General features: G+C 42.3%; 1 protein-coding gene across 4 annotated transcripts in view; it reads right to left on the bottom strand.

Annotated features, from left to right (window-relative positions):
• CASP7 (caspase 7) overlaps positions 1-24,897 on the bottom strand; it is a 49,271-nt gene that overhangs the window by 17,221 nt on the left and 7,153 nt on the right. For 3 of the 4 annotated variants that reach the window (XM_007964119.3, XM_007964117.3, XM_007964118.3), the window contains exon 2: positions 13,734-13,843. In XM_007964119.3, the coding sequence (XP_007962310.1) occupies positions 13,734-13,843 (110 nt within the window). Of the gene's footprint in view, positions 1-13,733; positions 13,844-19,249; positions 19,364-24,897 lie in introns of those variants that run through there. The other variant, XM_038009568.2, reaches the window with a different exon arrangement.

Genomic DNA, 24,897 nt, shown 5'->3' with positions numbered 1-24,897 from the left:
ACCAGGGTATGTTTTCCTCCAGAGTTGATCACTTCCCATTCTATCCATCCTCCTCTTTTTCCTCTCTTTGCTAATTGCTGATGCAACTACCTTGACTTTGGCCCTTTTTACATTCTGAAGACTTTTACTAAGATTACTTTGCGAAGAAACATCTGATTCTTGTTTTAGAATCTGCCATGAAGTGCAAAGTCCAAGATAAACCAGAGCAGTGAATTGAAAGTTCTAAATCCGCTTAAAAGCTTCTGTGTTCCACAATTCACTGCAGATTTAAAAAAAGAAACCTGGCTACTAAATCACTATACTTAGGACCAGACAAGCAAGATCACAACACACTACAATATCATGGTAGAATGACTTATTCAGTGCACTTCAGTGTGCACTAAAATGCAAAGGAAAGTTAATTAACAGAGCAGGTTGAATCCAGTGCTTCCTAACCATCCCAACTCTTTCTTCGTGTTGAGTTTTCTTGCCAATATGCGCAAGTACCATTATCTTTGTTTCCAGATGTGTTCAGACAAGCACAAATCTCTGCTAGGAACACAAATAATGCCAGCATCAACTATCAGGAAGGAACCAGACTGCCCCAACTTCTTCGGCAGACAGCCATTTCTTGCAACTTCTAATTTCACAGTGTGAGCTCAACTCAGTCATTTTCACTACAACAAAGTCAAGAGTCAAAAAATTATAACCAAGCTCTCATGATTATTTAGATAAAAAGGCCTCCTTGAAGAGCCTATAGCAACTTGTATCAGAAAATATTATAGGATAAAAATATTCTGCCTACTTTACAAAGAAGTGAAAAACCTTAGAAAGAGTACAACGGATTTTTACAATCCACTCCGGGTGCAAGTATAATTTTCCCCATCACTGGAGTGGATAAATACAGGTTTTATCCTCTTATGGATCCCCCAGGCTACTCAAAATGTGAATTATGCCTTTCTATATTTGGAAAGGAATATAAGCATGCAAGAAGCCCACTGCGATTAATTTTCTAAAGCATCACCATGAATAGGATTCCCAGTAGCTCTATCTGCCTGCAGACATTCATCAGCATGAAAGTAAACACACCACCAGGCTCACATTTCCCCAGAGCTGTTTCATTCGGAACTAGAGCTCTGGTTTTCGTAGCCGCTTTGTCTAAATATTTTTGGGATGATTCATTCATGGTCTCAACATCTCAACAGAGGGCATCCCCACGGTCCTAACATACCAAGGCACAGAGCAAGACAGAGAAGAAAAGAAAGAGTGAAGGTAGTACCTAGTGTCTCCATCCGAAAACAGTTCCCTTTGCATCAGAACTAGGCTGTGCCCTGAGACGACAGGAAGTGAGTTTCCTTCTTCTCTGTAATAATAAAAACTCAACATGCTCGGAGCTCAGCAGGGGATAAGACTGGCACAGGCCGCCTGGCCCTGAAGGCCTGTGACTGAATCAGCAGTGAACTGCACGCTGGAGTTTTCCATAGGACCATTCAAACTCGGGCTGGCCTCTCCCTTCTCTGCTGACCGGCAGAAATGCCCCGGCTCCCCATTGTAGCACCCCCCAACCCTGGGATGGCTCCCTGTGGAAACAAGCAACTGTCTGTGAACATGGGGTCCAAAGGAAAAACACAAACCAATTTCCATAAACATGCAGCCAGGAGCACAATCTTTAAGAGTGAAAAATCGGAAACAACAGGGGAATAGCTGAGCAACAGACAGAGTATCAACAGAACAAACCATCAGAGAGTTAAAGTGGATGAGCGTCACTCACGGTCAACCCACTGAAGTGCCAAATCTACGACAGGCCGCAAAACAGCACTCACGTGACGGCAAAACATGTCAAACTATATGTAAGTTAATCAACAAAAACAGGAAGTGTGTGGTGAAGTAAAGAGTTCAAGTTCATTAGGTTATGTTTTTTCTTTAAAGGCACTCAAGTGAATAATAAAAATAATAGGAGACTATGGAAGCATACCAAAGCTCTTCATTTTCAAACGAGGCATACAAACATTTTTCAATGATCTTGCATAAAGTAAACGATCCAGGAGTTGCTGTATTTCCCCATCTCAACCCTCCAAACACAACAAGGAAAATGCGAACACATAAAAACAAAACACTTATAAAGTGAACTTCTCAGCAATGCTTTTCTCAATTTCTTGGTTCAGGACCACAGTCTACAAAGGGTGTGAAGCTGATAGAATGAGCTTAGGACACCTGCTACTCTGCACAAGCCTCTCGATCATCTGCCATCCTCAGGTCTGTGAACAAGAGAGAAAATTCGCTCTATATATTTTTTCTCTGAAATTCAGTTGCAAAAATACAGACATGGGGAAGCAAACTCAGTTTAAAAGAGGCTAAGGAGAAGAATACTTACCCTCACCAAAACATATCAACCTCCACATTTCCCTCTTTCCCCTAAAAAAAAAAAAAAAAAAAAGGTAGGGTCCCTGACAATAAAAATTGACAAATGAATTTAAAACAAATCATCCGGGGTAGGGGGAGGAAAAAGCTGAATTGTCTTTAAATAGCCTAATAGACTGAGTGGAAGATACAATAGGTCTGTATTACGGCAGCAGGGTCCAGCATTAGAACAGCTAACATACTTCAGTCCTTACTTAATCACTCCACCCATCTTTTCCCCTTAAAACTGACCACTGGCACGCAGGGTGGCTTATGCCCGTAATCCCAGCACTTTGGGAGGCCGAGGCAGGCAGATCACCTAAGGTCAGGAGTTTGAGACAAGCTTGGCCAACATAGTGAAACCCTGTCTCTACTAAAAACACAAAAAAAATTAGCCAGGAGTGGTGGCATGTGCCTGTAATCCCAGGTACTCGGGAGGCTGAAGCACAAGAATTGCTTGAACGTGGGAGGTGGAGGTTGCAGGGAGGCGAGATCACACCACTGCACTCCAGCCTGGGCAACAGAGTGAGACTCCGTCTCAAAACAAAACAAACAAAATTCCCACCATCATAGATCCTTGAGAGAAAGAAAGCCAGCAGCTCAGGGGTTAAACATGCAATGCCATGCTCACATTTCCTATCTGTGATCACATGTTCATGTGAGAAGCAACTGGTTATGTTTTCATAGTACTTTTCTATTACTAGGTTTAATTTTTCTCTGCTAATAGTGTTCTAGGTTTCTATTACTGTGAAAAGCTGATGATTTACCTTACCTTTTCACTTCAGAGTTAATTTTTCCCCTCTAGAAGAGCAGTAACTGAAAAGAACTGGAGGTATCCCACAGATGCAGAAGCTACAGCTTTGCCATTCTTAGACCTCCACCTACGTTTCGGTGTCCTGCGCTTGCTGCTCCTGAAATGTGCACTTGGCCCTCTTCACTGGAAAGCCCACTGCTCACCCTGCTGGGACAGATGTCCCTATGCCATTCCTCCGCCACTGGAAAGCCCATTGCTCGCCCTGCTGGGACAGCTATCCCTATACCATCCCTCCGCCAAAGTGAAGCAGAGAGGAGGCTGTGTACATGAAGAACATTTGCTGACCCACTTGGGTGGAAGGAAAAAACCACTCTGTGGGTGGGTTAATGTAGATGAACAGCCTGGTGCCACCACAGTCGTGGGTGCCGCCTGATGCTGGGGGGAAGCCCTGGACCACAAGTTAGGCCTGTGTCTCGGTCCTGGTCCTGCTGGGTGGCTACGCTTCACCTCTCTGGTCTTCCTTTCCTTGATCATAATGAAGGGAATTAGGTAAGTTACATTTTAAGGGGTTTTCCCAGGGTTAGAATCATGATTCTGTGATTTCTTCCTCAGCAGGCACATTCAGGAAATTCAGGAAGCCGACAGTTACTCTGATTCTTATAACAATCCTATGGGCAGAAATTAATATCTCTATTTTGCAGATAAGGAAGCTGAGGCACAGGAAGGTCACGTGACTTGCTACAGTCTCTCAAACAGTAAGTGGGAAGAAGGGCCAGGATCTGAACCCCGGTTGTCTCACTCAACTTTGCTACTTCTATAAGTTTACATAGTGTCATCACTGCTTCAAATACAGCATTAAATCTTTATCATTCTCTATGTACAAATTTGGGAGACAGGTCTCTAATTTTCCGGCAGCTGAATTTGAATCCTTCCTTTATTGAAAAGTAAACGGCCTGCATAAATTTCAATGTTCATATTTTTTTTGTGGGCCCAGATCTGGCCCCTTTCAATCAATGGGCATCATGGCACAATTTTTGCTGAACTTGAAACATATTCTTTGGAATGAATTAAGGTCTGCCTTCTTTGTGCTTGTCTCTGATTCCAAAGCATTGTGTCTTCTAAAACAGTTTTTTAACCCTTCTCCAAATGAAAAAGCCTGCCACTTGGATCTTCCTTATAATTATATAAATAACATATTTTTTTATAGGGATGTGTTTACATATAACACTCCCTGGTGAAGAGAAGCCCAAGATGCCTCCAGGAGAGAGAATTACAACCAAGTGGCATTTATTAGCCACCCTCCAGGGGGCAAAGGCTGGAAAACACAGATGATGCCAAGGGTAAAACCCATGTGATCCGAGCCAGTGCCTGGAAAATAGGAAGTTTAGCAAATGTTGAGAATAGATCTTTTCTTCTGCGCTCTTCCACTGGGAAACCAGAAGGGTAAACAAACTCCTCGGCAGAGACACACGAGACTCCATGGAGGCCCAGGGGAAATCTGAGACTGCGTGAAACCTGTCTTCCCCGTTTTTTCCTTTTCCTAAATTCTGACCTTGAGCAGAGTTCAGAAGGGAGCCTCCGATTTCTCAGGTTCCTAGGAGAGAACATCTTCTAGGCTGCTGCTGGCCAGGGCTTGGCCTTGGACCTCCAATGGCTCCTTGTGGCCTATGCTATGAAGACCAAACTCACCCTGTCCAGCAGATTCTGCCCATTTTCCGAGGCAGAAGCCATGTCGGTGGCCTTGCCTGACCGTCGTCTCCACCCTGGCCCTGAGGTTCCACCGGTCCCCTGATAACCCCTTGCTTTTCCTGACAACTCACGTTTCAGCTCCTCCTCCAGTCCTTCCTTATCCTTCCCTCCCCAACCTGCCACAGCTCCAAGGCTGTGTCCTACAATTCAGCAATTCGTTATTATTTTCTGTAGCTGCGCCTAGGCATTTGGTTACAACTTTGACTTTATATCCGGGGCAAGGACTATAGGGTTATATTTACATCGAGAGAGAACCCTCTTCAAGTGCAAGGAGGACCCTAGACCCTGTTCTATAAACTATGGTTCATAAATGAATATGGACTGGCCTCATAATGATTTCCTCTAAATAACTAAAAACCAGAATGCTTTACTAATTTTTAAATATTTTGAATTTTTTGTGCTTTTCCGTGTTTTCCACATGTTCTTCAATCATCAGAAAATTACAAAATCATTAAATTTTTTTTTTAAAGAACAGGCTGGAGTTTTAGTGCGTACGGACTGGAGATAAAACAATGCTGTCCCGCCATCTAGTGGCTGCGAGGCAAAAAAAGGCCAAGACAAGTCTAGGGGCTTGAAACTATTAATATTTGAGACCTGTGGGTCCCACCCCGGCTTTTTGGGGAAGGGGATATTTCTTTCTGCAACCCAGGATCCTTCATGTCTCCAGGGGTGGGCAGGTGGGCAATCTGGTCCTTGATTAGAGACAGGTCGGAGATGCCACTGCCTCCTCCACTGCCTAACAGTGATCCTGAGCTCCTTAGAGAAGGAAGCTGGAATGGGGTGGGATGGGATGGAATGGGATGGGATGGGAGGGAAGGTTGTGGGGGTGCGGGAGGCACCATCAGCTGCAAGGAACATCCAGAGGAGCCAGTGGCATTCCCATGCATTGCACCCCACATCTGTCAGTGGGTCACAGGGCACTCCTGAAACTGCAGGGAGGACCAAACTGCAGGGAGGACCTCGGGATACTGTTTATTTTAATGACATCAACATCAGTCATGGTATGAAAAAGGTAGAGTGGACCAGAATGTCGACCCTACAGGCTTATTTATCTTTCCAAAGGACTTAAAGCTGAGGGGTAGTGGGGACATACCACAGACCACATCTATTTTTACAAAATAAAAGGTCTTTCAGGCAGAAGACTTCCAGCAAGGTACTCAAAAACTTTCCCAGAGGTGCACAGTCTTAAGGGAAGAATAAATGGTCAGGTCCTCAACTGCCACTTATACTTTTTTTCTAAAACTGGTCTATCAGAGATACCACTTTTCCCTTGCCCACTCTCCCACCTCCCACCGTGTAAAAGAAGGGCAGACTTTCTCACCCACCCTGAACCTCACAGGGTGATGAAACCTCCGGGTCATCCACAAAGAGACAAATAAGATGTATCTGTGAGTCTCCTTGAATCAGGCACTATGGTGGGGCTGCTTAGTTATACGTGGGTCTGATAAAGGTGAAGTATGTCATTAGTAACAGGGGTATGTGGGACCACATTGGGCTGTTCCAAATTCAAATACAGGCACAACTCAGATATACTGCCAGCTCGGTTTCAGACCACCACAGGAAAGCAAATATTGCAATAAATGGAGTCGCCTGACTTTTTTTGGTTTCCCAGTGGGTAGAAAAGTTATGTTCACACGATACACCAGTCTGAGTGTATGCAACAGCATTATGTCAAAAAATACATATCTTAATTAAAACATATTTTATTGCTAAAAAATGCTAACAATCATTTGAGCCTTCAGTGGGTTGTAATCGCTGGGCTGGTGGGGAGGGTCTTGCCTCAGCATTGATGCCTGATGACTAATCTGGTGGTGGTTGCTGAAAATTAGGGTGGCTGTGAGAATTTCTTAAAATAAGACAGCAATGAAGTTCACTGCATCAAATGATTCTTCCTTTTATGAACAATTTCTCTGTAGCATGCCATTCTGTTTGACAGCACGTTATTCACAGCACAACTTCATTCAAAATTCAAGTCAACAGAAAGGTGATTGTCCCCTCGCCCATCACGCAATGCACATTCGTGAGGAACCTGGCACTAAACCATTCAAAGATGACCTGCTTCCGGGCTGGGGTTTCGTACGCAGCAGAACAGCTTCCTTACTGCAATCTGTTGAAAGTCAGCCCTCAACAAAAGTGTTTAAAAAAAAATTAAAAGAAAATAAAAAAGAGGTAAAGCACACACAAAATTCAAGTCAATCCTCTCAAACTCTGTGGCTGCTTTACCAACTAAGTTTATGTAATATTCTAAATGTACATTTCAAAAATATATCAGCACATTCACCAGCAGTAGATTCCATCTCAGGAAACCACTTACTTTGCTTATTCATAAGAAGAAACTCCTTATCTGTTCAAGTTTTATCATGAGATTGCAGCAATTCAGCCACATCTTCAGGTCTACTTCTAATTCTAGTTCTCTTGCTATTTCCACCACAACAGGCACATCTGCAGTTACCTCCTCCACTGAAGGAAGTCTTGAACCCATCAAAGTCATCCATGAGGATTGGAATCAACTTCTTCCAAACTGCTATTCATGTTCTGACATCCTCCCATAAATCACAAATGTTCTTACTGACATCTAGAATGGTGCATCCTTTCCAGAAGGTTTTCAATTAACTGCCCAAATCCATCAAAGGTAACACTATAATGTTATTCCCAACATTATTTATGGCAACTATAGCCTTATAAAATGTATTTCTGAAATAATATTCCTCAAATAGTAAGACATTATTTCTTAAGTAATAAGACTTAGAAGTTGAAATTACTCCTTGATCTATGAGCTGCAGAACGGATGTTTTAGCAGGCATAAAAACATTAATCTCCTTCTGCATCTTCATCAGAGCTCTTGGGTGACCAGGTGCAATGTCAATGAAAGGAGTCTTATTTTAATTTGAGCAGCAGGTCTCAACAGTGTGCTTAAAATATCCAGTAAACCATGCTATAAACAAGTGTCATCCAGGTTTTGTTATTCCATTTATAGGGCACAGAAACAGTAGATTTAGCATAATTCTTAAGGGCTCTAAGATTTTCAGACTGGTCGATGAGCATTGGCTTCAACTTAAAAGTCACCAGTCTGCCTAACAAGAGAGTCAAGCGTCCTTATAAAGCACTGAAGCCAGGCATTGACTTCTCTTCTCTAGCTAGGACAATCTTAGATGGCATCTTCTTCCTATAGAAGGCTGTTTTGTCTACATTGAGAATCTGTTGTTTAGTGTAGCCACTCTCACCAATGATCTTAGCTAGATCTTCTGGATAACTTCCTATAGCGTCTACATCAGCACTTGCTGCTTCATGTTGAACTTTCACTTTATGGAGAAGGCTTCTTTCCTTAAACCTCATGGATCAACCATTGCTAGCTTCAGACTTTTCTTTTGTAGCCTTCTCACCTCTCTCAGCCTTCAAAGAATTGCAGAGTTAGGGCCTGGTTCTGCCTTGGGCTTTCGTTTAAGAAAAAGTTGGGGCTGGTTTGATCTTCTATCCAGACCACTCAAACTTTCTCCAAGTCAGCAATAATAAGCATAATGCTATTATCCATGTGTTCACTGCAGTAGCACTTTTAATTTCCTTCAAGAACTTTTCCTTTGCATTCACAATTTGGCTGTTTGGCACAGGAGGCCTAGCTTTCGGCCTGTCTTGGCTTCGACATGCCTTCACTAAGTTGAATCACTTCTAGCTTTTGATCTAAAGTGACAGATATATTGCTCTTCCTTTCACTTGACATTTAGAGGCCATTGTGGGGTTATTAATTGGCCCAATTTCAATAATGTCTCAGGGGATATGGAGGCCCAAGGAGAAGGAGAGAGACAGGAATGGCCAGTGGGTGGAGCAGTAAGAACACACTTAATATTTATCATTTAAGTCCGCTGTTTTATACAGGTGTGGTTTGTGACACCCCAAAGCAATTACAATAGTAACATCAAAGATCACTGATCACATTTATAGAGATTATCCTGGGTTTGAACAACAACAACAAAAAAGATTACTCATCACAGACCATAGTAACAGATATAACACTAATTAAAAAACTGAAAATGTTGTGAGAATTACCTAAATGTAACACAGAAACACAAAGTGAGCATATGCTGTTGGAAAAATGGAGGCAATAGGTTTGCAGGGTTGCCACAAACCTTCTATTTATTAAAAATGCAGTATCTGGCCGGGCGCGGTGGCTCAAGCCTGTAATCCCAGCACTTTGGGAGGCCAAGGCGGGCGGATCACGAGGTCAGAAGATCGAGACCATCCTGGCTAACACGGTGAAACCCCGTCTCTACTAAAAAAAAAAACTACAAAAAAACTAGCCGGGCGAGGTGGCGGGCGCCTGTAGTCCCAGCTACTCGGGAGGCTGAGGCAGGAGAATGGCATGAACCCGGGAGGCGGAGCTTGCAGTGAGCTGAGATCCGGCCACTGCACTCCAGCCTGGGCGACAGAGCGAGACTCCGTCTCAAAAAAAAAAAAAAAAAAAAAAAAAAAAAAATGCAGTATCTGGGCCAGGTGTGGTGGCTCATGCCTGTAATCCCAGGACTTTGGGAGGCCAAGGGGGGTGGATTACTTAAGGTCAGGAGTTCAAGACCTGCCTGGGAAACATGGCAAAATCCTGTCCTTACTAAAATACATATAAAAATTAGCCAGGCGTGGTGGTGTACACCTATAGTCTGGCTACTTGCGAGGCTGAGGCAGCACAATCGTTTGTACCTGGGAGGTGGAGGCTGCAGTGAGCCAAATCACACCACTGCACTCCAGCCTGGCCAACAGAGTGAGACTCTGTCTCAAAAAAACAAAAAACAAAAAACAAACAAAAAAAAACAGTATCTGCAAAGCACAATAAAACAAAGTATGCTTGTATACACTGAAAAATGTATTAAAAAATATATAATAGAATGAAATGGAAGTGATGACGGTTCTTGTTTAATGCCTTTGCCTTTTTCATCCCCTTAGTATTTCCAAAGATTTTTTATTGTTGAGCTGGACTCCTATGTATTAGTCTGTTCTCAAACTGCTATGAAGATGCTACCCGAGACTACGTAATTTATAAAGAAAAGAGGTTTAATTGACTCACAGTTCCACATGGCTGGGGAATCATGGTGGAAGGCGAAGCATGGTGGCAGGGGAAGCAGACACGTCTTACATGGCAGCAGGAGAGACAGAGTGTGTGTAGGAGGAACCATTAAACACTTATAAAACCATCAGATCTCGTGAGAACTCACCATCACCAGAACAGCACCGGGGAAACCACCCCCATAATCCAGTCACCTCCTACCAGGTCTCTCCCTCAACACACAGGGATTACGGTGATTACAATTTGAGATGAGATTTAGGTGGGGACACAGAGCCAAACCCTATCAGTCCTATGACAACAAAACAAACACTGATTCCAGGAGGTCAACATGGGGCTGGGCTTGGTACCCTTTCATTCTTCCTTGCATCCTTCTTCCCTTCCCTCCATCCATCCATTCACCTATCCAAGAATAAGAATTCAGAATTCAGGACCGGGCGCAGTGGCTCATGCCTGTAATCCCAGCACTTTGGGAGGCCGAGGCGGGTGGGTCATGAGGTCAGGAGATCAAGATCATCCTGGCTAAGAGGGTGAAACCCCGTCTCTACTAAAAATACAAAAAATTAGCTGGGCGTGGTGGCGGGCACCTGTAGTCCCAGCTACTCGGGAGGCTGAGGCAGGAGAATGGCGTGAACTCGGGGGGTGGAGCTTGCAGTGAGCCGAGATCGGCCACTGCATTCCAGCCTGGGCGACAGAGCGAGACTCCGTCTCAAAAAAAAAAAAAAAAAAAAGAATTTAGAATTCAGAAACGAGAGGACTGTCACAAGGATGCCTAATAACATATTTATTGAACTGAAAAATGGTATCAGACATTTACTGACAGCAAACAAATGTGGTACGGCTAACTGGTTTGACAGGGACTGACTTTGTCAACTAGATTATAGAGCAGACAATTTTCATACATGAATGAGCTACATCACCAGCTCCAACGTCTTGACAAAAATATATTTAAAAAAGCATATGGTTTAAAAGCATTTTATCAAAAAAAAGGATACTGACAAATGTTTATTAATGCTTAATTATCTTTTCTGGAACATTTTTAGTTAAACAGACTGCCTCTAAATAAAAGAGGAGCAAATTTAATTTACAACTGTTTGAAAAGTTTAGGTACAAGTTTTTTGATGTACTTCCCAGAAACTAAAAAAATTAAATACCTTTAAGGCTGAATAACAATTTCTTTTGTAAGTTAGGTAACTGCCAATTCTTTACTTCCAACATAATTAAGGACAGACCTAATCAAGTTGTCATTTTTTGGTCCAGAACTCAGAAGGAATTCAGAGAATTCAAAGAATTAAGTGACATGACTATAACAAACCTCCTACCATCTCATGTATTTATTCATGATTTCTCAGTGCTTCTTATCACTAAAAATGAAAAATAGGAAAAAGGTAATATCAAATTCTTTCTTATTCCAGCAATAAGCATTATTTGTCCATTTCTTTAGAAACTAACTTATTAAAAGCCCCTTCATTCCATTATAAGTTGAAACTTCCATGTAATTTCTATTTAATAATTATTTTGATAAATGACAATATATTAATGATATATTAACATTTATTTTTTAGATCAACTGTGAATTCATTAAAGCTGAAACAGTAACTTAGTCTAGGAGAACTTCCTTTTAATACTCATGATATCTGGAAAACTGTCTTAAAATGTATATGGATACACATATGCATACGTGTATATGTTACATAGGTATATGATGTGCTGTGATCAAGACTTTTAAGCAATTAAATCTATTACATCAGAAGAAAATGTGGAGGAAAAGAGAATGAAAAAACCAAGTTTGAGGGGAAAAAAGAAATATAAAAGTTCTAGCTGTTACAGGAGAGCTGTTCATGTATTTTTTTTAATGGATAAAGGTGGTTATAAAGTCACTATGGACGTAGATTCCGCTGGATACATTTAAAGAAATGACTTTGAAATGTCAGTATTTATAACGCACCATTTATTTTAATAATTTCTGGGAAGTACATCAAAAGGCTTTACTAAGACTTACAAAATGATTATTAAACGATTCCTGTTTCTCTTTCACTTGTAGACAACTTGCTGAAGTCAAATACTCAAAAAGGGAGGGGAAGAGTGAAATATTATTACATTTTTTGCAACTATCTTGACAAAAATGTGTATGTTACCTTAAAATACACAAAGGAACACACAGCTTTACATTATTTTGAGCACATATAAGCAAAGCCCCATGGCTCTAAGGGGCTTTCCCTGGGAAGTAAGTTGGCCTGTACCAATTTCTCAGGGTTTTGGAAAGTTCCAGGAATCAGAACTGTATTTTCTGGTCATTTCATTGGATATTCTTGACTCTATTTGGCAAACAACAGAATCTGGGTCCACAGTGTTGGGGCTCTCCCACTTTTCCAACTCCTAGGTTGGATGATATGACCCAAGGTCTGCTCTGAGGTGCTGGGAGCCTGGCTGCCCACCCCCCACCAGCTCTTCCCCTCCTGAGCACTGCCTGGGAGCACTCCCTCACCTCGGCTTTTATCCCCCTCGCTATCTTTCCCGGTAAGACAAGGCTTAGGGAAACCAAAGAAGTGTGATACGTCTGACTCATGCTGCCTTCTGTCTCTTAGGAAGCTCCACTCACTGTCCATCCATGATCAAGTTTAAGGGAGGGTCTGGGGTTCCTCCAAGTCCTTGCAGTCCTACTTTTATTTTTTATTAAAAAAAAAACAACTTGTTTTTTGAGACAGAGTCTCACTCTGTTGCCCAGGCTGGAGTACAGTGGTGCAGTCATGGTCCTGTGCAGCCTTGATCTCCTGGGCTCAAGTGATCCTCCTGCCTCAGCTTCCCGAACAGCCAGACTACCAGCATGTGCCACCACACCCAGCTAATTTTCTTATCTTTTTTTGTAGAGACGGGGCTCTCACTATGTTGTCCAGTCTGGTCTCAAACTCCTGGGCTCAAGCGATCCTCAATCCTTGGCCTCCCACAGTGCTGAGATTACAGGTGTAAGCCACTGCACCAAGCTAGCCCTACTTTTAAAAGGGAAGCACACAGCAGAACCTTTAAGTGAGTGGTGCTGGCATTGTTTAGTTTCTCAGCTTTATCATTTACTGTCAGCAAAAAGGCAAGCTATTCAACCTCACAGCACCTCAGTTTCCCTACCTGATAAATGGTGATAACAATAAAACTAAATGTGCAATTATGTAGACTAAATGCAATAATACAAAGTAAGCATACAAGAGTTTAATCAATGAAGCTATTATATTATTAAACACAAAATTTAGAATTTTAAAAGTGAACTCAAGAAAGGGGAAGGCGGGAACTAATGAACAGGATGCAATCCCCCTTCCATCAGTGGAATGCAGCAGGAGGCACAGGGTGGGCGTGAGTCACCCTAAAACCTCCTGTCTCTCAGCTCCTGGATTCTGTGTTTTTTGTCAAATTTGGTCCCACTGGCGGCAGCAGCCCAGGCTCTGTTCTGAAGGTGCCTGCAAATCGCCTCTAATGAGAACAGCTCCTGATTCCTGGGAACTGCTACCAGACACTCGGCCGCTGAGCAGGAGACTCCCAATGCTTGGTTTTGTCCATTCCTGGGCTTGGCCCACAGACAAGAGGGTGCACATGAGGACCCTAGCGTTGCTGCATACAGCTGCATGCAGGACCCTAGTGTTGCTGCATACAGCTGCATAGCCTTTGTATGTGGCTAGCAAGAACCTGTGCAAACCTCCCATGCTCAGCATGAACCTCCTTCCCTGAGTGTCCCCCTCCCCATAGGTGGGTGGAGATGGCAGAGACATGGCAGGCTGATGTGGTCCAGGGTCCCTGATTAAGCAAACCTACCTCAAGAGGGATGGTATAAACGAGGACCGGTCTGGCTTAGCATCCACCGAATCTTCATTTGCTAAATTCCCAACCCCCTGCTCTTCAACACAGCCCTGATCATCTGCCATCTGGAAAGAAAAAAAAAACAAGCCATGAGGTCAGTGGCATCACTGATACTGTGATATTTTTAAATGACACTCATTAGGTGACATGCTTTTCCATTATGCCTAGGGGTGGGCAGTTTTGCATATTTAAGATTCAGGGTTACTGCCCCATTAATGCATTCAAATATGTGAGTATGCTTACATCCCAGAGACTACATATGGCAACAAAGAAAACAAAGTCCTTGCCCTCAGGGAGCTTCTAATCCAGCATCCACAATTTTGTTTTATGTTCACTGCATACAAGAAACAGTGGAAGGTCTGTCAACCTTTACAACCATGACAATTTCCCCCTGAATTCCTAGCAGGTCACGAAGTGCTCCTACGCAGTTCAAAAGCAGCGACAACCTGGGGCATTAGGCTCTCTTTCCGTCAGATGCTTTTACACGGTTCTACACAAAATAGATTTCCATCAAATTACATTCCAGCTTGAGAATCTTCAAGAGATCCCCATTAACTACAAGTTCAAATCTAAAGCCACGTCCTCGGATTTTAAGGACCTTTCTGATCTAGTCTAGGAGTCAGCACCCTATGGCCCAACACTTGTTTCAGTAAATAAAGTTGTACTGGAAAACAGCCATGTCCATTCATTTATGTATTGCCTGTGGCTGTTTCCTCTCTACAACAGAGTTGAGTGATGGCCACAAAGCCAAAAATATTTACCACCTGGCCCTTTCCCACCCCCACCCTCTGCCTTCATTTACTACATAGCCTTTGTATGTGGCTTGCTTATTTGCATTCTGCTGTTTGGCTCCCATAAGACGATATAAGTTCATCATGGCAGATGTAGCTGGAACACAGAAAGTGCTTACTAAAATATTTAACTGAATGGAAGGCTGGATGAAACACACACCCCAAGGGAAAATAATTAGCTAAAAGTGATGTGGCTGGCCCAAGGCAGAGCCAGTACTAGAATCGTTTTTTTTTTTTTTTTTTTTTTGTCTTTGAGATGGAGTTTCACTCTTGTTGCCCAGGCTGGAGAGCAATGGCGTGATCTCTGCTAACTACAGCCTCCGCCTCCCCCGTTCAAGTGATTATCCTGCCTCAGCCTCCTGAGTGGCTGGGATTATAGGCGCCCACCACCACGTCTGGCTAATTTTTTTTTGTATTTGTAGTAGAGATAGGGCCAGGCTGTTGGCCAGGCTGTCTCAAACTCTGGCCTCCCAAAGTGCTGGGATTACAGGTGTGAGCCACCACGCCTGGCCAGTATTAGAATAATTTCTTCTAAATCAAGTCTCGTTTCCTTCCACATGAAGGGATCACAGATCAACTTTCAGGAATAAAGGGAAACTTCTCCAGACTCCAATTTCTACCTGGTCCCAACTGTTACTGGAAAAGGGTCCTGATCCAGACCCCAAGAGAGGGTCTGGACCTCGTGTAAGAAAGAAGTAAGGGCAAGTCAATAAAGTGAAAGCAAGCTTATTAATTAATTAAAGTAAAGGAATGAAAGAATGGCTACTCCACAGGCAGAGCAGCAGCTTGGGCTGCTGGACTAGGGATACTCATAGTTATTTCTTGATTATATGCTAAACAATGGGTGGACTATTCACAAGTTTTCCGAGGAAGGGGTACAAAATTCCAGGAACTGAGGAAGTTCCCCTTTTTAGACCATATAGAGTAACTTTCAGACAATGCTATGGCATTTGTAAACTGTCATGGTGCTGGGGGGAGTGTCTTTTAGCATGCTAATGCATTATAATTAGTGTATAATGAGCAGTGAGGGTGAACAGGGGTCACTCTTGTCACCATCTTAGTTTTGCTGGGTTTTGGCTGGCTTCTTTACTGCAAAGCCTGTTTTATCAACAAGGTCTTTATGATCTCTATCTTGTGCTAACCTCCTACCTCATCCTGTGACTAAGAATGCCTTAACCTCCTGGAAACACAGCCCAGTAGATCTCAGTCTTATTTTACCCAGCCCCTATTCAATATGGAGTTGCTCTGGTTCAAATGCCTCTGACACAATCTCTAAGCAACTTCACTGAGCAGGCCACGGCTGTCAGGTGCAGTTCCGTATTCCAGTTAGGGCTCACCAAGGGATGCTATCATTAAGTTGGAAAAAAGAAGGCATCTATTTTACAGAATATTTTGTGCCACTGAGCACAACAAGTAATGATTTTTGGAGGTGGAGAGAAGAAGGAATGCAGTTCAGAAGGAGGTGTCCCAGGAGGCAAAGCGATGACCTAGTGGCCTTGCACTCTGAATGGCATTACGGTTTCACCTTCCAGCTTATCTGAGGGTGAACTGGGAAGAAGGGAGGGAGCTAAGAAGAAGGGAAAGTCCTACTGCCAGGTCTCTACAATGACCAGGAGAAGTCAGATGGTCACCTTGTTTCTCAACACATCGTGAGCCTCCCTTCATCACCACCAGTGTGTATCTGGTTGGGAGGCAGATTTTCCAGATTAGAACCCAAAGTTTCTCAAAATGGAGATAACCCACAGAGGAGATCATCGTAAGGCCACACATGCAGAAAACACTGGATAGCTTCTTTTGTCTCCTTTATGTAGACTTACTTTTCAACATAGATTGTTATTAACACAACACACACTCACATATTTTCAAAACTAATAAGTCAAAGTTTTTTTTTTTAAATCCACTAGACAAAGACACTAACTTTGACATGTGGTGTTCACCAGGTTGGCCCTTTTCCAAAAGTTAATCTTAAAGGCTGAGTTTCGGGTATATGATGACAAAACAATATAACCACTATTTTTAAAAGAAAGAAGAAACGTCAGTGTGATAGCAGAATAGGAGGTTCCAGTTTTCGTTCTTCTATAGAAATACTGATTTTGGCAACTACACCTTTGGACAAGAATACTTTTGTGAGGCCACAGGAGTCCACTGAGAGGTTTCAGCACACTGGTGAAGCAAAAAATCTAAGATTGGATGCATCAAAGAGTATAATAAGAGCAGTTCACTTTACCCACATCACTTCTCCCCTAAGGTGGCACAGCTCAGTGCCAGGAGAGGTCCCTCCAGCTCACAATTCTCCCATGGGGGAGGTGAAAGTGAAGTGTGCACCCACCTTTCCCAGCCTAACAGGATGTTGTCTAGGAGACCCACTTCTGTCTCATCCCACCCAGAACACTGAGGGGAATAGCATGGCTGAATCATCTGGGGCAGCTAGGAGCAAGGAGAAGAAGCAGGAGTGCAAAGAGTGTACGGTTATCAACAGTCAGCTGTAGATTCTGCTACCCAGCTCATGGATTCTACCCTAAGACCCTCCCATAAACCCTGCTGGACGACTGGCCTATGGACCACTTCGGCCAGCTGATGTGTACTTCAGTGCACAACAGTCTGTATACAACCACAGATGATGCTTGGATCTCAACAGCAGGTATGGATACTAGCAGCCAACTCAACTTTGATGGATTGAGAGAAGACATGCAACTTCGAACATTTCAGGGTACTACCCTAAGGAATAAACAGGAGGCTTTTAGCATGAGGTCTGGCTTTGCAGGATTGAGAAAATGCATATAATCCCAAAGAGGGATCAAGAGGTGTGGAGCAGGTATATCCATAGAAAAGGTGTGAGAGATCCCCAGAATCTCTAGCTGAGCTCACCGGCAAAGGTCTTTCTCTCCTAAAGCCAGTCAATAAAGATGGGAAGAGGTGACTGCTTCTTCAAGTGTGAACACACAATGCAAGGCTTCAAAGAACACAAATAATCAAGGAAATATGACACCACCAAAGGAACAAAATAAAGCTCCAGTAGCTGACCCCCCAAAAATGAATTACCTGACAAAGAATCCAAAATAATCATCTTAAAAAAGCCCAGTGAGGAACAAGAGAGCAGAGAGACAATTAAATGAAATCAGAAAAACAATAGATAAACAAAATGAGAAGTTCAACAAAGAGATAAAAACCATACAGACGAATGAAACAGAAATTATGGAGCTGAAGAATATAAGGTCTGAAATAAAAAATTCAATTGAGAGCTTCAACAGCAGACTTGATCAAGCAGAAGAAAGAGTCAGGTGAACTTGAAAACAGGTCATTTGAAATTAACCAGTCAGAGGAACAAAAAGAAAAGGAATGAAAAAGAGTGAAGAAAGCCTATGGATCTTATGGGGCCATCAAATGAACGAATATATGCAGTATGGGTGTCTCAGGAGGAGCAAGGAGAGAAGGGTAGAAAGTTTATTTAAAGAAATTATGACAGAAAATCTGGAGAGGCAAATGAACATCTAGATTCATGAAGCCCAAAGAACCCCAAACAGATCGAGCATAAACAGGTCTACACTGAGACACATTACAAACACTGGTAAGAGTCAAAAAAGATAAGGAGAAAATTTTCAAAGCAGCAAAAGAAAAGCAACTGATTTTTTTCCCAAGATGGCAGATTGGAGGCATTGTTAGCATGCCTCTCTCATTTGGGAAGACAAAATAGTGTGTAGAGATTCATGCTGTGTACTTTTTTCCAAGAAGCAACACAGGAATTAATAGGAAAGCTGAAAGAAACCACAGAGCCTTTGAAAGAAGTGGTGGGCTGCAGCCTATACCAGGTGGAAAATTCTAAGTCCCTGGAGTGTGAGGGGGATAAATTGTCTCTGGGACATACACTCCCATGGGAGAACCTGGCAATCCAGGCCACAGGGAAAGGTCTTAACCCCACCCACCACTGAAGCTGACTTAGTGAGCACTGGGGAACACACAAGAAGGAATAGCATTGGGATGTGCGTCGCATGTGCTCTCGGTCCCCAGCAGGGATAGAGGGAAGTCATTCCAGGTCCTACCTCACAGGTGACCTTGTGGATATCTTCCAGCTAACTCAGTAGCCTGTCATAGGTTGAGAGAGGTTCCTAATTGACATTTGTGATATAATCTCGTGTGACGATGAACCCCCTTGGCCAGACCGAGGGGTGAGTGGGCAGTGGGTTATACTCACAAGCACAAGAGCTGGGTACCTTTGTTTCTCAGGCAGACCAGAAGGGGTGTGGCCTGAAAGCCATGGTATGTCTCAACTGGGAAGGCTTATGGCCTGGGGCAGTTTTGAGTTCGGAGAGCGGAATGCCTGGAACCTAGCTAGCTGCTACTAATGGAACACTACGGGTGTGACACCTACCTTGCCAAGTGCATGGGAACTGGGGAGGGCTTCTCACCTGCTACTCCGCACTCCCCGTGTGGACTTTCTGTGCAGCACAGGCAGCTGCGCTCCTCCCTGGAACATTACCCCTGCGGCAGGAGGACTGCCCTCTTATCCCCCCTGGGGCCTCTGCTTGAGCCCCTACGTGGAGAGCCACAGCATGCACTTGCAAGACCCAGCCCCCACCTGGCTTGCCTCTTTACCCCCTACTCCATAGCTTAACACAAAGAACAGAAACTTTGGGAAGCTCTATGGCCTCGCCTATTGTCTGAGACACCAGAGGACCTCACCTGGGTAACATAAGAAGCACAAATTCCACGGCTACCACCGCAGCTGGTGTTCTTTTCCAAGTGCCACCTCCTGACTGGAGGCCAACAAACACAGTCCATTACAGCATCTGCTGGCAGAATAGCATAGCACCCAGGAAGGAGAAAACTTGTGCATGACCCCATCTGTCACCACTGCCTGCAATACCCCCAGTTAATCAGGAGGTCCTGAGTCTGTCCATATGATCAGTTCATTCCTACTATAGCTAGTGTTTGAGAAAGCCAACAACACACTAAGGCTATGTATAAGGAATCTCACAGAGTCTACGTCACTCCCCTGTCATCCCCATCAGAACAGGTGCTGGTACCCACTGCTGGAAATCTGAGGGCAGGTCACATCACTGGACCCCTTGCAGACATTCCCCAGCACTTTCCTGGAGTGTGGCAGCCCCACTGGGTGGCTAGACCCAGAGGAGCAGCAGCATTCACAACAGTCTGGCCCTCAGGGTTCCTACTCCTAGGGGAAGGGGTAGTGTACCGAATCAAGGGAGTAACCCATGGGACAAAAGAATCCAGATGGCAAAGCTCGAGTCCCATAGCTTTCTGCTTGCGGGAAGTTTCTTTCAGCAGAGGTACAGGTGCAATGCTGAACTCAGCAGGGAAAGTCTGTGGCTCTACTACAACAGTCAAGCAGCCCTGGTGCTTGTGACAGGTCTTGGAGAAGGAGACTTCTCCTCCTCACCCACCACTGCAGCTACAGCTTGGGCTTCTCCCACAGGAGCGTGGCATGGGTACATCTGTAGACAGCCTTTCTGGAACACTTCAGGGTGACTGCATCCCCATAGGACAAGTGCCCTCAGGGTTCAGACCTGCATGAGGGGTACTCATAATCCCTCTCTACATGGAATATCAGCATTTCTGCAGATGGAAAGTGGTGTCTGTCTGGTTTGAACGGACGGAACACTGGGTCAGGAGTGTGAATGGGAAGCAGATTTTTCTCCTGCTGGCCTGGCAGGGGAGCTGAGGTAGCCCCTTCCTTCCCTCTGAAAAGACCTCAGTGTTTTTCACTCCAGCTTCTCCAGCTGCCTATGTCAAGGCTGGGACCTCTGCCCACATTAGGTGTTGTATTTATCTACCTGTTTTAGCTACACCCAGTTTTTACCCATGGACAACTCCCATACTGACCTGAAGCCTGAACTGTTCAACCCAGTAAATAAAATACTGGAGGAATGAATGAATGAAATGAATGAACGAATGAATAAATAAATAAGTGTACACCACAGGGGATGAGCTAACCTTCAAGAGACTTTTGCCATTCTAACCCCATAAGAGACAGTAAATCTGCTCACACACCAAGCACATTGCTACTACATCTGAGAAAACCATCACACAAAGATTCTTTATAACCAAGGAACTCATACACAGTCTTCACCCCCAAAAGCACCCAGAGCCAAATTAGGTTACAATAAGCTATAATCATTGAAGTCACATCCATAAGGTGGAAAAAAGGAAATTAAAAAGCAACAGTTGAATCAAAAATAAATTTAAAAATATTTAGAAGAAATGGTCTACCCAAATGAGAAGGAACCAGAAAAATAATTCTGGCAATATGACAAAACAGGGTTCTATAACACCCCCAAAAGATCATATTAGCTCTCCAGCAAAGGATCCAAACTAAGATGAAATCTTGGAAATACCAAATAAAGAATACAAATGGTTGATTATTAACTTACCCAAGGAGATACAAGAAAAAGGTGAAAACCAACATAAATAAAGTTTTTTTAAAATTCAGGATATGAATGAAAATTTTTCTAAAGAGATAGATACTTTAGAGAAAAAAAAAAAACAACAACAAAAAACAATCAGAACTTCTAGAAGGACACATTTAGGGACTTACAAAACACAGTGGAAAGGTTTAACAATAAACTAGACCAAGTACAAGTAAGAACTTTAGAGCTCAGAGATAAGGCTTTTGAATAAACCCAGTCAGACAAAAATAAAGAAAAAATAACTAAAAGAAATGAACAAAGTCTCTAAGAAATATGAGATTATGTAAAACAGCCAAAGATAATAATCATTGGTGTTCCTGAGGGAGAAAAAAATGTAAAAATTTTGGAAAATTTATTTGAGAAAATAATTGAGGAAGACTTCCCTGGCCTTGCCAGATATTTTGACATCCAAATTTAAGAAGGTCAAAGCCCTTCTGGGAGATTCATGGCAAAATGGACATCTCCAAGGCATACAATCAGGCTACTACTATAGTCAACATGAAGGAAAGAATTCTAAGAGCAGTAAGACAAAAGCATCAGATAACCTACAAAGGAAAAGCTATCAGACTAACAGTAGACTTCTCAGCAGAAACCTTATAAGCCGGAAAGGACTGGGGCCCTATTTTTAGCCTCCTTAAACAGAATAACTCTGAGCCAAAAATGTTGCATACAGCAAAACTAAGTTTCATAAATGAAGGAGATATAGTCTTTCTCAGACAATCACATGCTGAAGGAATTTGCCGCTACCAGATCAGCCCGACAAGAAATGCTAAAAGGAATTCTAAACCCTGAAACAAAAGGTCAATATGCAACAGAATGAACCTCTCAAAAACATAAAACTCACAGGGCTTATAAACCAATAACATAATGAAGAAAACAAAGTATCCAGGTAACAACATGATGAGTGGGTCACATCTCAATATTAATGTTGACTGTACATGGCCTGATGCTCCACTGAAAAGATAAAGATTGGCAGAATGGATTAAAAAAGAAATCACAAACCAAATGTCTGCCCTCTTCAAGAAGCTCAGCTAATACAAATTATTCTTATAGAATCAAGGTAAAGGGGTGGAAAAAGATACTCCACACAAATGGAAACCGAAGGCAAGCAGAAGTTGCTATTCTTATATCAGATAAAACAAACTTTAAAGCAAAACAGTTAAAAAAAAAAAAAAAGACAAAGAAAGTATTATAAAAGGATTGACCCAACAGGAAGATATTACAACCCTAAATATATATGCACATAACTCTGAAGCTCCTAGATTCATAAAACAATTACCACTAGACCTAAGAAAAGAGATAGACAGCAACATAATGATATTGGAGAACTTCAATAGTCCACTGACAGCGCTAGACAGATCACTGAGGCAGAAAGTCAACACAGAAACACTGCATTTAAACTACACTCCAGGACAAATGGACCTAACAGATATTCACAGAACATTCTACCCAAGAACTGCAGAATACACATTCTTCCCATCAGCACATGGAACATTCTCTAAGATACACCATGTGATAGGCCACAAAATAAGTCTCAATTAATTTTTAAAAATGAAAATCATATCAAGTATCTTCTCAGACCACACCAGAAGAATCAAACTAGAAATCAACTCCAAAAGAAACCCTTAAAACTATATTAAAAAAAGGAAATTAAACAGTCTGCTCCTGAATGATTTTGGGGTTAACAATAAAATCAAGATGGAAATTTGAAAATTCTTCAAAACGAATAATAGTGACACAAGTTATCAAAAACCTTTGTGATACAACAGAAGCAGTGCTAAGAGGAAAGGTTGTGGTGCTTAAATATCTACATCAAAAAGTCTGAAAGATCACAAATTCACAACCTAAAGTCACACCTCCTGGAACTCCAGAAGCAAGAACAAACCAAACCCAAAGCTAGCAGAAGAAAATAACGAAGATCAAGGCAGAATAAATGAAATTGAAACAAAAAAATACAAAAGATCAATGAAACAAAAAGTTGCTTCTTTGAAAAGATAAACAAACTCAGGGGACCATTAGCTAGATTTACCAATAAAAGAAGAAAGAAGATTCAAATAAGCTAAATCAGAACTGAAGATGTAGGGTCAGGCACAGTGGCTCACACCCGTAATCCCAGCACTTTGGGAGGCCAAGGCGGGTGGATCACAGGTCAAGACTGAGATCATCCTGGACAACATGGTGAAACCCCGTCTCTACTAAAAATACAAAAATTAGCTAGGTGTGGTAGCATGCGGCTGTAGTCCCAGCTACTCGGGAAGCTGAGGCAGGAGAATTGCTTGAACCCAGGAGGTAGAGGTTGTAGTGAGCTGTGATTGTGCCACTGCACTCCAGCCTGGGTGACAGAGCAAGAGTCTGTCAAAAGAAAGAAAGAAGGAAAGAAGGAAAGGAAGGAAGGAAGGAAGGAAGATGGAGACATTACAATAATGTCTTTGTAGTAACTTGGATGGAGCTGGAGGCCATTATTCTAAGTGAAGTAAGCCAGGAATGGAAAACCAAATATCTATATTTTCACTTACAAGTGGAAGCTAAGCTGTGAGCATGCAAAGGCATTCGGATTGGTATAACGGATACTGGAGACTCAGAAGAGGGGAGAGTTGGAGGAGGATGTGGGATTTTAAAAAACTACATATTGGGTGCAATGTACACTACTTGGGTTACGGGTCCACTAAAATCTCAGACTTCACCACTACACAATTAATCCAAGTAACCAAAATCTACTTGTACTCCAAAAGCTATTGATATGTACATATATATATGTATACACACACACATGGAAAAGCAACTCATTACATACAAAGAAATGTCCATAAGACCATCTGCGGATTTCTCACCAGAAACCTTGCAGGCCTGGAAAGAGTGGGATGATATAATCAAAGTGCTAAAAGAAAGAAACTGCCAACCACCAATATTATATCCAGCAAAGCTGTCCTTCAGAAGAAAAGATAAATACTTTTCTGAGACACATGAAAATGAGGGTGTTCATCACTACTAGACCTGCCTTACAAGAAATGCTGAAAGGAATACTTCAGGTTGAAATGAAAGGACACTCTTTAAACTCACTGGTAAAGGTAAGTGTATAGTCAAATCCAGAATATGCAAATAATTTACAAGTGGTCTTTGACTTACAATGGTTTTACTTAAGATCTTTTGTCTTTCCAATGCTGCAAAAGCAAAACACATCATGTAGAAACCATACTTCAAGTAACCATACACCCATTCTGTTTTTACTTTTAGTACAGTATTGATAAATTATATGATATATCCAATACTTTATTATGAAATAAGCTTTGTATTAGGTTCTCATGCCCAGCTGCAGGCTAATGTGATATGAGCATATTTAAGACAGGCTAGGCTAAGCTCTGAAATTCAATAGATGAGTTGCATTAAATGCATTTTTGGCTTATGATATTTTCAACTTACATTGGGTTTATAGGGATGTAAATCCATGATAGGTTGAGGAGCACTTGTATTAATTGTGCATAAATCACTTTGAACTCTGCTAAAGTTAAAAGACTAAAGTATTAAAAACAACTCTAGCTGCAATAACTATAGCTATATAGTTGTTAATGGATATACAATATAAAGAGATGTAAACTGTGACATCAATAACATAAAACGTGGAAGGAGAGAATAAAACTGTAGAGTTTTTGAATGTGCATGAAGTTAAGTTGTTGCTATGGTCTGAATGTTTACGTACCCCTCCAAAATTTATACACTGAAATCTATTCACCAATGTCATTGTATTAGGAGGGGGGCATTTGGGGTATGATTAGGTCAAAAGGGTAAAGCTCCATAAATGGGATTAGTACCTTTATAAAAAGAGCTCTACCTTGCCCTATCTACCATGTGATAAGATATAATAAATGAACAAGGAAATGAAACTCTGCTATACACTAATGCTGT

Source organism: Chlorocebus sabaeus, chromosome 9 (assembly GCF_047675955.1).
Source record: "Chlorocebus sabaeus isolate Y175 chromosome 9, mChlSab1.0.hap1, whole genome shotgun sequence".
Classification (NCBI taxonomy): domain Eukaryota; kingdom Metazoa; phylum Chordata; class Mammalia; order Primates; family Cercopithecidae; genus Chlorocebus; species Chlorocebus sabaeus.
Note: the sequence above shows the minus strand (reverse complement) of the source record. Positions and strands in the feature narration are given on the sequence as shown.